This window comes from Eutrigla gurnardus (genome assembly GCF_963514095.1).
Source record: "Eutrigla gurnardus genome assembly, chromosome: 13".
Taxonomy (NCBI): domain Eukaryota; kingdom Metazoa; phylum Chordata; class Actinopteri; order Perciformes; family Triglidae; genus Eutrigla; species Eutrigla gurnardus.
This window is the reverse complement of record NC_139936.1, coordinates 26,807,935-26,823,268: the sequence shown is the minus strand read 5'-3', so window position 1 is coordinate 26,823,268 and position 15,334 is coordinate 26,807,935. Positions and strand designations below refer to the sequence as shown.

At 41.2% G+C, this 15,334-nt stretch overlaps 1 protein-coding gene across 2 annotated transcripts; it reads right to left on the bottom strand.

Moving 5' to 3' along the window:
* Positions 1 to 4,460: 4,460 nt before the first annotated feature.
* atad1a (ATPase family AAA domain containing 1a) lies at positions 4,461 to 14,644 on the bottom strand. Of its 2 annotated transcripts, XM_084024158.1 has the most exons (10): positions 14,589 to 14,644; positions 13,471 to 13,671; positions 13,180 to 13,278; positions 12,962 to 13,082; positions 11,368 to 11,568; positions 10,456 to 10,562; positions 10,259 to 10,348; positions 8,580 to 8,630; positions 8,189 to 8,361; positions 4,461 to 6,764 (listed from the first exon to the last, which is right to left on the bottom strand). In XM_084024158.1, exons 2-10 carry the CDS (start codon positions 13,642 to 13,644, stop codon positions 6,635 to 6,637), a joined length of 1,146 nt encoding a protein of 381 aa, XP_083880284.1. In that variant the 5' UTR covers positions 13,645 to 13,671; positions 14,589 to 14,644; the 3' UTR covers positions 4,461 to 6,634. The 2 variants fall into 2 exon arrangements, with proteins under 2 accessions (XP_083880284.1, XP_083880283.1); XM_084024157.1 differs by lacking the exon at positions 14,589 to 14,644 and having other exon boundaries at positions 13,471 to 13,690.
* Between the last annotated feature and the right edge of the window lie 690 nt (positions 14,645 to 15,334).

Genomic DNA, 15,334 nt, shown 5'->3' with positions numbered 1-15,334 from the left:
CAGGCCTATTTCAAAGCTGCCACTCTTGTCCAAGATCCTAGAGAAGGTGGTCTCTGAACAGCTGTCATTATTCCTGGATCAGGGTAACATCCATGAGACCTTTCAGTCTGGTTTCCGCAAACATCACTCTACGGAGACGGCCTTACTGAAAGTGTCCAGTGACATTATGATGTCTGCTGATTCGGGAAAGTGCACTGTTCTAGTTCTCTTAGATCTGTCCTCAGCCTTTGACACAGTTGACCACCAGATCCTGCTGAGAAGACTGAGGGATGAAGTAGGACTGTCAGGGTCAGTTTTACACTGGTTCTCGTCATACCTCTCTGGGCGTAGCTTTAGTGTCACTGTTAACCAAATAAGGTCTGAGTCAGCAGATCTGTTGTGTGGAGTCCCCCAAGGCTCCGTTTTGGGTCCTGTATTATTTTTGCTGTATTTGATCCCCTTGGGAAAAATCATCCAGGGATTTCCTGATGTTTCTTACCACATGTTTGCTGATGATATCCAGCTTTACTGTTCCTTCAAGCCAACTGAGCTCCAGAGGCTAAGTTCCTTAGTTCAGTGCTTGGTGGAGATAAAACATTGGCTGAGTGATAACACCCTGCAGCTTAATGTGGACAAAACAGAAACACTGGTTATTGCCCCTGATGATTCCATTCCAGGGATTAACCAGTACCTGGGTGACTTGGGCCAGTCTGTCAAACCGAGCCTAAGAAACCTGGGTGTTGTGTTTGACAAAGACATGTCATTAGTGCAGCACTGTAAACAGCTGACCAAAAATTGCTTTTTTCAACTGAGGAAAATTTCGAAACTCAGGAAAATGGTGTCACAAAATGACTTGGAGCTGATCACTCATGCATTTGTGTCTTCGCGTTTAGACTATTGTAATAGTTTGTTTTCTTGTCTAAACAAAAAGGAGCTGTCTCGCCTGCAGTTAGTGCAAAACTCTGCAGCGAGAGTTCTGACTCGCACCAATAGGAGGACTCACATAACCCCTATTCTTAAAGCTCTTCATTGGCTGCCAGTTTCGTCCAGGATCAATTTTAAAATTTTGGTTTTAACGTTCAGAGCTTTGCATGGCCAGGCTCCGCCTTACATCAGTGATCTGATCCAGCCTTACACCCCAACTCGGGCTCTGAGGTCTGTGGATCAGAATCTGCTGATGTTGCCACGCACTCGTTTCCGGACCAGAGGAGACAGCCTTCCAGGCTGTTGCTCCCAGGCCCTGGAACGATCTTCCGCTCTCTCTGCGTTCAATGGAGTCTGTTGACTCCTTCAAAAAGCAACTAAAGACCTATTTGTTTGCTCATGCTTTTGCTTAGCTGTCTTGGGGCTGCTATGATTGTCACCTAGTTGTCTTGGCCTTTTAAACTTAAATTTGTATGTACTTCTTAACTGTGTATTGTTATTGTTTTTGTTTTAACTGTGAAGCGCTTTGTGACCCTGGTCTGTGAAAGGCGCTGTACAAATAAAGCTTACTTACTTACTTACTTACTTACTTACTTACTTACAGACAGGTAACCAGTCTATCACAGGGCCGACATGTAGAGACAGACAGGTAACCAGTCTATCACAGGGCCGACATGTAGAGACAGACAGGTAACCAGTCTATCACAGGGCCGACATGTAGAGACAGACAGGTAACCAGTCTATCACAGGGCCGACATGTAGAGACAGACAGGTAACCAGTCTATCACAGGGCCGACATGTAGAGACAGACAGGTAACCAGTCTATCACAGGGCCGACATGTAGAGACATACAGGTAACCAGTCTATCACAGGGCTGACATGTAGAGACAGACAGGTAACCAGTCCATCACAGGGCTAACATGTAGAGACAGACAACCATTCACGCTCACATTTACACCTACAGGCAATTTAGAGTCATCAATGAACCTATCCCCATCCTGCATGTCTTTGGACTGTGGGAGGAAGCCGGAGAACCCGGAGAGAACCCACGCTTACACAGGGAGAACATGCAAACTCCCCACAGAAGGAAGCCGAACCCGACCCGGGAAACGAAACCTCGCTGTGAGGCGACAGTGCTACCCACTGCACCACCTTGCAGCCCAAGAGGGCATCATATCATCCATAAAGTTCAGTGACTGGGCTACGCCCATCATGCCAGTTGTCGAAAAGAATGGCGATATAAGGATTTGCAGCGCTATTTCCCCCAGTAGCATTGTGGAGTGTCAAGTTGCTCTTTAGCCAACTTCAGGCATGCAGCGATGTGTTTTTGGGAAAGCAGCAGCTTCCTCCATGGTGTCCTGCCCCCATGACTGTTCAATCTTTTGCTGTATGGTAGGGGTGTGCGATATGGACAAAAAATAATATCTCGATATTTTGGGGGATTTTGACGATAACGATAATTAGACGATATTCTTTAAATGTGTGTTTTTTACAGCCTGAGTTATAGCTCATTAATTGTTTCTAGTGGATGATATTAATGGACACAACGTTTTAAAGGAAAAATGCTCCTTTTTATTTGTATTTGTCTGCAAGAGCAAACAAAAGCAATAAACACCATTGGTATACCATACCAAAATATTCCACATAAACAAATCTAACTTACAGTCATATAGAACAATGACTTCAAGTTCAAAGTGCTCCAGCATGTTCTGCAAAATATTGCACACAAACAAATCTAGCTTATAGTCATATAGAACAATGACTAACTTCAAGTTCTGTCCAGTATTGCACAAAAATCAAAAAACAAAAGAGGAATATTTGTCAAAAATGTTCACTTCAAATCAGATTCTTAAATACTGTACAAAAACGAGAGAGAGATTTGTAAACAAATGTAATAAAACAAATGTGATTTTCAGACAAATAAAAAAAGAGTCATTATTATTACACTTGCATGAACCGATGCTGGAACTTCATTCATCAGAGTTTGGCGACATGAATCATACAGGTTGGGCAGAGCAGTTTCGCTGAAATATTTCCGACCAGGCACTGTATATCTCGGGTCCAGCGTATTCACAAGCTGTTTAAAGCCTTCTCTCTCCACCACCTGAATCGGCACCATTTCTTTTGATATATAATTGGTGATCGCATTTGTTACGTCTCGCCATCGGGTGCTTTTTTTGTCATACGGCATTTCTGTTGATTGAGTCCGCTAACGTTTGTTGGCTGTGTTGTGCAGCAGGTAACGTTACCTTCGCCGACTTAGGTTTTTCTTTGGCAGCTAGCTTTTGACATTCTTCGTATTCCTTCGTGTGGTTAGTCCGCGAGTGGTGAAACAGGTTGGTTGTCGAGCTGCTTTTAGCGGCAACGGCTTTTCGACAAACTTTGCAGATTACGGTCTTTTGGGTAACATCAGTCTTTTCAAAGCCAAAGTACTTCCATGCAACTGAAGTCGATCCACGTCTTGGAATTAAATCTTCTGAAGTTGGAGCATCCGCGGGCGGTGTGTCCATGTTGTCTTTCAAATGTTTATGTTTAGAGGCACGCTAACCTGCCGGGAACACGCCAGTGAGAGATCATGTGACCTGCTGCGGCGTGCTGCTTTACGCAAGTTACGTAACTCTTGTTCAGTGAATGTGTGGGGTTTCAACGTGTGTTTTTAGTTGTTTTAGTGAAGTCATTTGCATACTCGATAACGTAAATTTGCACATCGTTAAAACAACAATGACGATATTATCGTAAACGATGTATATCGCCCACCCCTACTGTATGGTGGACTCATGAACAGAGATGTTAACCTGTTCTAGTGATTTCTTCAAGCCATTAGCCGATATTCTTGGGTTCTTTTTTTTTTTTACGACAAACTCCGCCAACTCCTGATTCCAATTAGCCCTTTTTGGAGTCATTAGCCTAAAGGTTCACTAACCTGTAGCACTGTGAATGTTTAATGGCTGTGTTCAATAAAACGTGGTATTAGTTAAGCACACTTTGTTGCAGATCAGATCACATTTAATGACCAATTCATGCAGAAAACTGCTTGCCACTGTGCTTTCATGTGAAAACCTAAAATCCTTTGACATGAATTTGCATAGACCTTATTACCTTATGTAATTCAGATATCATGACTTTAGAACACTTGGCCAGACATCCATTACAAAACATAAATGTAACTGTTTGGATGTCAGTAAGTAGTGAAATGGTGACTAATTAGAGATGTGAGGCTTTGTTAGATACCAGCAGTAGAGTTGAAACAGCAACAGAGCGGAGAGAGGAAGGGTTTCATTATGGCCCAGAATGGCTTATTAATGGAAGCCTTAAGGGTACAGGATCTGACTGCAACAGTCGCACAATATACAAACACTTTATGATGATTCAGATGCCCAATAAAGTAGCAGACTCCCACAGCTGCACGTTTTGGGGTCTCAACACTTACTCACTTATTTGAAATCTCCACAGGTTGGTCTTCATCTTCTCTGACAAATCTATAACTTTGAATAAGACAAAGACAAACAGGTTGCGATCCAAGCTGAAATAATTGAGGTAACATTTTGTTGGTTTTACAAAAAGATGAATATTTTCTTCAGTAATTTAATAAATACACTTTACAGCACATGGTTAACATATCATATTCAACACATACATTTTTGACAGTGTAATTAACAGTCAGTTGATATTGGACACTGATTTGATATTGTGTGGTCTCCTCCTCCAAGAAAAGGAACAAAGACCTGTAAGCAGCAACAACACAACCGTTGTTTACATGGCAACAGTTTGACCTTTAACTGAGGTATTCTAATGAAGAGCAACAGATGTCTAAATACCACTGAATGAACCGATAACAGAGGAACAACCCAGTATACAGGGTTCTCTATTCATTATCTCACCACAATGCTAGAAAGCGGCATTCCATGTGAGCAGTCCATATCCCAGGCTGTTCCACCTGCCCCAGTGACATCACTGTGAGGCTGCAGTGCCACCGCGTGGTCAGGGCTGAATGAGCGCTGTGCTCTGGCTCAGACTGAGTGGGGGGAAGGTCTGTATGAGACCCAAGAACAGATCTGTGAACACATGCTGTGATGAATGCGGTGAAGAATGAGGCTTTTTCCACAGAGGGCAGTTAGAAAAAACGTCACAACAACTTCAGACTGACTGCTTGGGACGATAAAAAACATTCACAATATGTGGTGAGTTTCTATTATCAGGATAATCCTAAATATCTCAAGCGACTTAAAAAGCTGTCTAGCTTGCTCTCATGGTAGAGAAGTGAATCTAAAAAAATGGAAAAACAGGGAGACCTGCATGAATTTGATATGATTTAAGATGTTATTGATTTTCACTAAAAAGGAGGTTCACTAAAAAATATATGTATCGTGTTATACAAGTGTGTTTCAGAGTTTTAAGCATATTTTCATAATAATGATATCGCAAAGTATAATCATGACATGAAATGTTCATATCGTCCCATGCCTAGTGACAGCTGATTGCTAGTAAAATGTTAAAGACATGCTCTTTAACAGTGACGGACACAGAAAACCCCCGATGTGTGTCGCAGCGACAGATGGTGATCCATCGATGCAAGACATGAAACATTCAAATCAAAAACATTCAGAGTGACACACTGCAGTCTAGCTAATAATGCTAATGAATTGCAGAAGAGTTTGTGTTACAAAGCATCTACAGAAGTGTTCACTTCCCAACTAAAAACATGCATTAACTGCTACATGTGATATAACGGTGGATATTCGTATCTATATATCTTTTTTTTTTAAAGATTATTTTTTTCAGCTAGAGCACCGTTCAAGCCTTTTTTTATTATTTTATTCAGACAGTGTGGAAACGGGGAGAGAGAGAGGGAGGAGACATGCGGGAAACTGATCCTGGGCCGGGAGTCAGCCCGAGACCACCGTATCGAGGACGTTGAGCCTCTGTACATTGGGCGGCTGCCCTAACCACTGCGCCACCGGCCGCCCCTCATATCTATATATCTATATAGATAATATATCTACCGACAATGACAGGGCCCAACTATGTAATGACACCACTTATTATTCAGGCAGCACTTTCAGATTTTTCATATATATATATATATATATATATTTCATAGCGGCCAGCGTGTGCCCGATAACAATTGTGATTAAATCAGCCCATATCAGCCGATGTACCTGACAAGAATGTTATTATAATGGATTATATTATAAATCGGAATTTGTACTGCTTGGGAGCAGTAACTCATTACATAGTATCACAACATGTACCTGCCCCAAAAAGAAACTAGGAGACTTGGTGTAGACCTTCCACTGGTCTGCTGTCCCAACTCCTGAATCATGAGTCATCGTGCTTAATCCCTTGTGCTCACGATCGTTTGTAAATCGGTGTAGTATGATATGTGAAACCTTACAGTGGGTAGTAGAGTAGTATTATGAGCAGTGACTTCAGACAGATTCAACATTTATGGAAATGCTTTCTGCTCTTCCAAACAAACTTTTATGGCGCCCTGGAGCAAAACGTTGAGTCAGTGGCCAGTAGCAGATTTCTTAATGCTTTGTAACTGTACACATATGGCAGGGTTGTGCTGAAAGAGAGCATGCTCAGAACAAACCCTGCCTGGATAAATACATTTCAAGAAAAGTATGGCTGCTTCCTGGTCCTTGACATGTTCGTAGGAGCCTCTGCTTGGTGAGTCAAAGCCAAAAGCAAGAGGAAGATGTTTTCCGTCATGGTGCGGTGTTGATGTTTAGTCCAGCGTTACCTCGGACACAATGGGAAACATGGAGGCTGTGGCCTGCTTCGAATCCTTCATCTTGTCCAGGCCAAAAAGGAGGTCCAGCTGGGTGACTGGCCTCAACCGCTCCTCATCCACAGGTCTGGACACGAGAGGTCAGAGGTCACACACAGAAACCTACCAACTTAAAGATGCAGTCTACGATTTTCCAATAGTAGCCATCCGGTCCGCATGGCTACTATTGGCTAAATGTTCCGATCCAATCCTCGCTCACTCTCCTGCTCACGTCTCCTCCCGACTCACTTCCGCGTTTGAAACTACGAGCTGACAAGACGCTTGTTGCCCTGAGCAGTTCAGGCATGCAGCGGGGCTCTCACATGATTTTGGCTGAGGCTTCAGCGTCAGCGGGGAGGGGAGGAGGGAGGGGGATTGTGGCGAGCGATCGGCGAGCAGTTTGGGATCGGGGACGTTCTGCAGTCAGGGTGAGAGAGAAATCGGACCGGCACCCGCTGCATTTACACCAATAATGTTTCATCATTCACTCATTCTTTGTACATGTTGTGGAAGTCCCGGACACACCGGGAAACTAAACGGCGTCCTGCCTGAGTTCATAGCGGAGGGAATGTTCCCATTCATTGTCTATGTAAGAAGCCGTGTAATGCCGGCGCGGAGCGGCAAGTTTCTAGAGACGGCGCCTCCCACAATCTCTCGAAAATCTTTCAAACTGAGCGTTGTCGATCGAAAATAAAGACAGATTCAGCAACAGCATAGCTTATTTCTCACCTAAAATGTTTTCAGAAACACATTTCGCTGAACTATTTTCGTAAAATAAGAGGGAGGTGGGAGGCTGCGAGGGAGAACGATAGAGCTTGGAGGAGCACAGAGGGGAGGGGTGTATGTGGGGGGGGGGGGGGGTTCAAATTGTAGAATACAGCTTTAACTGTTTTAAACTGAAAGCAAATTATACACTACATAGCACTCTGATATCACTGTCAATAATACTTCACTAAGAGACAGCAAAAAGCTTTTCAAAATGTTCTGCTTGGTTTTCTGAGGTGTTCTGGAGCTGTTTCACCTCCATCCAAAGTAGAAAGTAGGAATGGGACGATCAAATATGTAGTCAATTTCCTTCTGCTTTTATAATCGTGCAGGCCTGACTGAAATTAAAACTTCTTTAGGCAAAGTAAGGGTACACAGGTCAGATATTTAGCCTGTCAACATATAAGATGCTTTGAAAATCCAGCAGATCCACCACTTACAACTTCCAATTGAATCACATACGGTGAAGTTGATAAACACAAGCTTCCATCTGAAATTATTTTAGCGATTATAATCCATGAGTGCATTCATGTTCAATTTAATTTTCAATTTTAATAGCCCACTTAAAACAGAAAAGAATGGTTCACTTATGTAAGTATTAAGTCAAATGTAAAGAGTACCAGTATATACATCCCTCAAAATAATAATTTTATAAGCTTTCAAAAATGTACACTTGTCGAGCAAAGAAATGCTTAGTCGACACCATGGCTATGAGGGATTGTGGGTATGTAAATATATGCATCATACCTTTCCTCCTCCTCGCACGCCTGGAGCTGCTGAGCGATCTGCCTCATTTGCTCCTTACGGACATAGTCCCGGACTCGGTACATGGCGGCATCGCGGCAAAGCTCCCTGAGGTCACTGCCAGAGTAACTCTCCGTCTTCTCAGCAATCTCCTTCAGATTAACGGCATTGCTCAGCTGAGCAGAAAAGCAGAACAGCATGTGAGACAATTATACAGAATGAATGTGTTAGCTGTCACTGGTCTTTAGCTATGTTCATGGGTGATCTGATTTACTTTAATGTGGTGTGAGAGTGAAAATACAGGTGTGAAATGGTCTCTTAGAATGAAAAAAAGAGCACTGAAGAGAATAATTTCCTCCACAGCTTACTGGAATTAAAAGAAATGACATCTTACGTTTTCTCCTGCTAAAATAAGCCTCAGGATGTCCTGCCTTTGTCTTGTGTTCTGCAAAAACAGAAAGACTGGTTATTCAAAGCATATTAATGCACCACCAATGACTATTAAAAAATCTAATCACCAGTTTACAGACTTTAAAATGACACACGGTCCAGTTTCATTTCATCTGCCTAAACACATTTTACTTTACTGCAAATTGGGGATGCAACAATACTGATAGTATCTAGTCTGATACTGTCCTAATATACTTTTACTTTTAAAACTACTCTGATACAACCATGTCAAATCTATGATTCATCGACAACTGCAGTATGTGAGTAAACAGTCTAGTGAGTCTCCACCACATCAATTCATCCAGCTGTGTGTCTGCAGATCAGTCGTGGTTCTTGGCATGGGCGAGGCGGGTATTGTCATGACACATTGGGGGCGGCACGAGCAAAAGCAAGGGATCCACTTAATACTCTAATGGAATTAGTGGGCAGTTACACCTCCACTTTCTTCCAAATAACACACATTTCATTCATAATATTATAAATACAGGCCTATAGTTCATGCACATTTTTAGTTTTAGGTTGTGTTTTCTTGGTGCAATAGTGTAATAATTAGATCACCTTTAGTGTGTTTTCACATTTGAGTAATGAAGGATTTGTGCTATTTAGAATATTTATTATATATTTGATTTGTAATAATTTATATTATTGTTGCTCTCTGTTCTTTATATATCTGATTGTATCTATTTTTGGCACATTTATGTATGGATGTCCTTGTGGTTCTCTGAGTTCTGATAACTTATACTGTCATAATTGTTTTCATTGTCTTTTGGCAATGTGGGAGGTGGAGATTGTGCACCTTAAAAAGTGTGTTTACGGTTCTAAGTGCAATAGTTAAATAACTGGATTCTCTTAAGTGTGTTATTTCATGGTTCTGATGAAAGATTTGTGCAATTGAGAAATATAATTCTCTATTTCACTTATATTGTTATTCTGTTATAATAAAACATAACAGTTTATGCAGAATTTTGTAGTTTGTTTTTAATCTAAGGGGGTCTCACCCAGGGTGTCATTCAAGCTAGAACCGCCAGTGCTGCTGATAGAATCTGTCAGGGTTTCACTGATGTATTACAGCCTGATGTAATGTAAGGGAGTATCCAGGGAGAGAGAGTGTGTTTGACAGTGACTATGAAGTCAGCAGTTACATTACAGCATAAATGTAGCAGTGCAGTGTGGGTACACTTTATTTGTCAGTGAATAAAACCAACAACTCCTCAAGAGCCTTGAGGAGACACAAGCTAAGTTCCTGTGTGTTGTTGTCAGCCAGCTGATGATTAAAGTGAAGGGAGTTAGCATCAACTGCTCTAGCTCAGGAACACTTAAGGTGGGCTGAGCTTTATGGTGGACCAGCGCTATTCTCCATTAAGCTGCTCCTCCGAGTCTCTGAGCTTTTTTATTTGAATATTTCTCTTCTTGTATCAGGAAAACACAAAGTTGAAAGTTGAATGTCAGCAACAGCATTGTGTCCTATTTGTAATGTTTTACAGTGAGAAAGTGAGGATTATCTAATGAAAACAATACATGTTTTAAAAGGTATTGTTACAACGGTATTATTAAATATATGAATGGATGTGCATTCATTTATGGCATAGATGACACCTGCTTGTGCTGGTGTACGTGTCTTACTGGCAGTCCAACATGAAAAGTTGCAGGCATCCTTCGCAAAATGGCTGGATCCACATCCTGTGGCCTGTTTGAAGCTCCCATCACCATGACCTACGACCAAGAGAATCCCAATGTCAATGCACGGGTGCTTCTCTGAAGAGACAAGTCCTCCCCAGTGGACATCATCTGGTTACAGGAAGGAGCAGCAGTTGTGTTACCTGGGTGGTTGAGGAAGTATCCAGGCCATCCCACAGGCTCATAAACTGGGCCTTCATCATGGCTGTGGCCTCATGGTCCAGGCTGGAGCGGTTTCTCAGGAATGAATCTAACACACAAGAGACAAGGAGCAAAATCAAGGATGAAGACGACATTGATACAAAATTCATCTTCATAAGAGACTGACTTCAACCAACAGGTGTATAAACTGCATGTCCGTGTTTTACAGTAGCAGCGTGACTAGTGGTGGGACAATATATCCAAATATATATCCTGATACTCCCTGCTGCGATACGTTATCAATACATCAGTGACAAATATTGATATACATTTTTTTAAATAAGTTAAAATTATTCAAATGTTTAAAATAATTATTAAAATATGCAGGCGCTATTTAATGATTCCATGCATTGAGCCTGTTACTATTTTACATTACCAGAGTCACTACTTCATGACTCCTCTTGGCCTTTTGCCAGCTATTTTGGAATGATGGCACATGTAGATGTTCATTCAGTGTGTGTGTGTGTGTGTGTGTGTGTGTGTGTGTGTGTGTGTGTGTGTGTGTTAGGAATAAGCTAGTAGTTGTCTCAATTGTTTGTCTGAAGGGAGGCTCAGCGTCAGGCCTTGGAACTGTCCTATACTGACAGATGGAACAGTATGATTGGACTGTCTGAACATACAGAGTACCAAAAGACCTGAATTACGATGCTTTGAGAAGCTACTAACCTTTAAAGGAGGGTGTTCAATGCCTTTTCAGACTGATGAGAATACAATTCTGAAGGAAACCCTCAATGTTTTTTGTGAAAACATCATCAAATTATCAGTATCAGTTTTTGAAACAATTGCTGCTTGAAAAGGTACAGATAAATTACATATAACAGTGTATCTAACTTTTTCAAAATAATCAAGCTCACCAATCTCATCAATGAAGATGATGCAGGGTTGGATTTTGACTGCTAATGAGAAGACAGCAGCAGTCAGCTTCTGGGATTCACCGTACCACATGTCTGTCAGCGTAGAGGGCTGAAGGTTGATAAACTTGCAGCCTGATGCTTTGGCTGTTGCCTTGGCAATCATGGTCTTTCCACATCCCGGAGGACCAAACAATAAAACACCTGCAAGGACAAAATAAAAAATATATTAGGAATGGCTGTTTCTTTCAACCAGTCTGCGATGCCAGGGATCAGACAGCAGCTGACCCCTATGCCTATAAAGGGGCTGGGTGAGGATCCTCCTGGACTACTCCATTTAAAAGGTTTCCGGGTACATCCAACTGGGAAGAGGCCTGGGGTGGACCCAGAACACGCTGGAGGGACTATACAACCCATCTATCCTGGGAACGCCTCGGGGTCACCCAGTAGGAGCTGGAAAGTGGAGCTGGGGAGAGGGAAGTCTGGAGTTGCTTCCTAAGGCCTCTGCCCAGATAAGAAGAGGACAATGGATGGATGGATGGATGGATGTTTCTTTCAACCTACTGTTATGTCTTTGTTAAAAGTACTAACATTTTAGTACTAAAAGTAGGAACATATCCAGCAAAAAGTATTCACAATACTTGTACGTCTATAAAACGCATCCTGTTTGAGCAGAACAATAACATGCATATTTTTTACACGATTTTACATTTTTTAACTTTTGTGACTCGTATCAACCTTTACTGGAAACTGTAGGGCGATTGCCTAACTTGGTCATCTCTAACACACATACAGATGACAAATGTGGCTGATTTGGTGCATACTTTAAATAAGTCACATGAGTTAAATAAGGGATATAAACTAGGAATTCCCATACCCTCCCTGTAGACTTGGAACACACAAGCCTGTTTTTAAAAATAAAGGATACAAAAATAAAAGGAAATTGTATTGTATTTATTCTTTATTTATGATGGGAGACCCTATGTTTTATGATCAACTTATTTCAGATGTTTTTCACTTAAAATAATAAAAAAAAAAATGTGCGTTAAGAGTTTTAAGTATATTGTGAATTGCAATTATTTCTGGCCAGGAAATAATTACATCAGTTACATGAAATTTTCATATCATCCTATTTCTACACACAGGCTGATGTGGCTTATAACAATAGTTTGCCAAAGTCATGGATATTAAAACCTAGTTTAATGCTGTTTGCTATTGATGCACTTTTCTAAAAACTGTTAGCATTCATGATGCAAGTGCAGTCAGAACAGTCTTTTGTGGGCAGACTCCTCGAGTTATATATTTATTGTGAGAAGGGGCACATGGTATAAGATTTTACCTTCTTACTGCTCCAGTTTAATCAGGAAACGTGTATTCTGTCACAAATCACATTGTATTATTTGTGTAAATATTGAGTTGCAATTAAGTATGCACTGAGGTTAAATAAAAATGAACTTCCTAAAGTGTAGTATTCAATTCATTAGTACATCACTCAATACAATAGTATGAAGTCAATCTTATTTTTTCTGTAATGTTTGCATGCACCTTGAAGATTCCATGTAAAATATGAGCATATTAGTTTGGATTGTTGAGTTACCTTTAGGAGGCTGAAAGAGTTTGGATCCAGCTAAAAGGTGTCGTTTCTGAAAGGGCAGGATGACTGTGTCTTGTAGCTCATTGATAATCTCATCCAGACCTGCTATATCTCTCCAGGACACCTACAGGAAGGTAGAGTTTAGTGAAGTGCAATAATAAAAAGGGTAAAAATGTCACTTGACAATCTCAATTGTCATAGATGAGGATTAAAGAAGTTACCTTCATAGATTGTGGATCAACTAGATGAGATGCAATATTCATCTCATACTCAGTCAGTTTGACACCCTCCACGCCAATCCTCTTCATCAGCTGTTCTGCCTGTAGAGACGAGACACACAACTCAGCTGAAGACACAAGAGGGTCACAGATGGTTTGAAAAAATCAGCTTCAGTCATTAGTTTTCTTTTTTTTACCCCGCTGCTACACTGACAGCAGAGACCCTGGGCAAATAGCCATTCATGTCTACCTTGATCTTACATAATGTCATTGATGTGCTTGTGCTCTATATACCCTTTTCTTGGCTTGGCTTTTCTGTTTGGAGGTAGGATCCATAGCATCTACAACCCATTTGATGCTATAGTAGGTCGCTGCACCAAAAATGGTCAACCTCAACAACAGGCCCACGACTTCATTCCTGGACAGTGGCCGCATCAGGGCCTCTCTGGGAAGATCTTTCAGCAGCATCTCTGCTGGCTGATGTCAGTCCATTGGCTGGATAAAGATGTAGGGAGAGAGAGGAATGAGAATGAGAGAGCCATTACAATAATGTAATTAGAGTTATACTAAATGCAGGTCACCTGACATGGCCATTAAGTGTGCAATTTAATTCCGTCTAGGTAAAGCTTAGCTATGCTCCACTCTTTGGTGTGACTGTAAGAACCCACAGACACAGTTTTCACAAACACATTAAATATCCTAGAAAGTTCCTTTTACAGCATTATATTATTTAGCTCATGAAGTGACATATACATGCACATGTGAACTAGCTCATTTTAAAAGCTTGTTTTTTGTTACTTAAGGTAAGTTTCAACCCATTTAACAATTCCAATGCTTTAATAACACGTCATTCATTTCTCCTGAATAACATTACACACAATAACATTACACAGTGAAGGGCAGTGAGGACGTTGAACCAAATCATACATTTCTTTCGCATAAAATACTGCTTGTTGGATAAGAAGCACGCCTCAGGGTGTTTCGCTAAACATCGGACAGAATGCTGTTGGGGTCCTAACCTTGACATTATGTGCAGAAGAGCATTATATATTTACATTACTGAATGAAGGTTAGGCGTCAAACAACGGTTCTCCCACACCAAAACTAGCTCGCTTGTCTGACAGCTGTTTACAATATTTGCTACTTACGCTAGTCGAGCAGGTCATTTACATACCAACACAAGGTCGCTATTTTATACATCCATGGTTTAACTTTACAACGACAAAAGAAATCATATTAATTCACCAATTACCATCCCCGGGTAAGCTAAAGCTAACAATTAGCACGCACCAAATCGTCACTTTAGCGTAGTGAAACGTTTATATACGTCTTATGGTTGAGCCAATGTTTATCCACACTCTGTGTACTGGCACACATAAATATACGATATATTTTAAAAGAGTCAAACTTACTAAATCCGGGAACCAACAACTAAAGCAAAAGCATTGAAGGTGCAACACGTTTTGTAACTCGGGTAGGAAGTAGGAACAAATACTTTGTTCCGGATTTTTTTTTCTCTCCAATCCACTTCACATTCAGCCACTGGATGGCAGAGTTTACACGAAGATAAATACACACATCAGCACCATGGACAGCAACCGCTTGACTACTGCAGGTAGGAAAAAGGTGAAAAACAGATGACCGGGAGCCATCCATTTGCTTTATGTGGTACTGCAGTAAATATTTTTTTTCCTTTGCCATATTTTATTTATAAGTTTTCAGTTTTATAAACATACATCACAACTACAAGAGAATCAGCAGCCCCCAACCCCCACCCTCAGGGATAAATAAATGGGAGAAACAAACAGTCCACATATTTCTTGAAAAGGACACCAAGCTGGTTCTGGAAGATGGCCATGACATAATACTCACTCTTGCATGTGAGGTTAGCAGGGGTCTGAGTGACTCCTCCTGCCACCAGAGCATCACCCTCATTGGGTCCTAGGTAGGCTACATGCATATGTACCCCGGTCTACCAGCCTTATTCTGTGTTTGTTTTCCAGTCATTCACAGTGCTGTCTGATGTTGGAATAATTCAGTCTTCTGTACAGCAGCCTCACAGATAAGACTGTAACAAATGGGCTTCTCCTCCAACCAATTCATCACACATGAGCCAAAGGGGTTGTTAATTGTCACATATTGTGTGCTAAATCTGAAA

Excerpts from the sequence above, each read along its gene's own strand:
- atad1a (XM_084024158.1), bottom strand. The coding sequence starts at position 13,644 with ATGCTGCTGAAAGATCTTCCCAGAGAGGCCCTGATGCGGCCACTGTCC. Across the intron at positions 13,279-13,470 it reads AAAGCCAAGCCAAGAAAAGG|GCAGAACAGCTGATGAAGAG; the intron begins GTATATAGAGCA and ends TCGTCTCTACAG. Across the intron at positions 11,569-12,961 it reads ACTCTTTCAGCCTCCTAAAG|GTGTTTTATTGTTTGGTCCT; the intron begins GTAACTCAACAA and ends TTGTCCTTGCAG.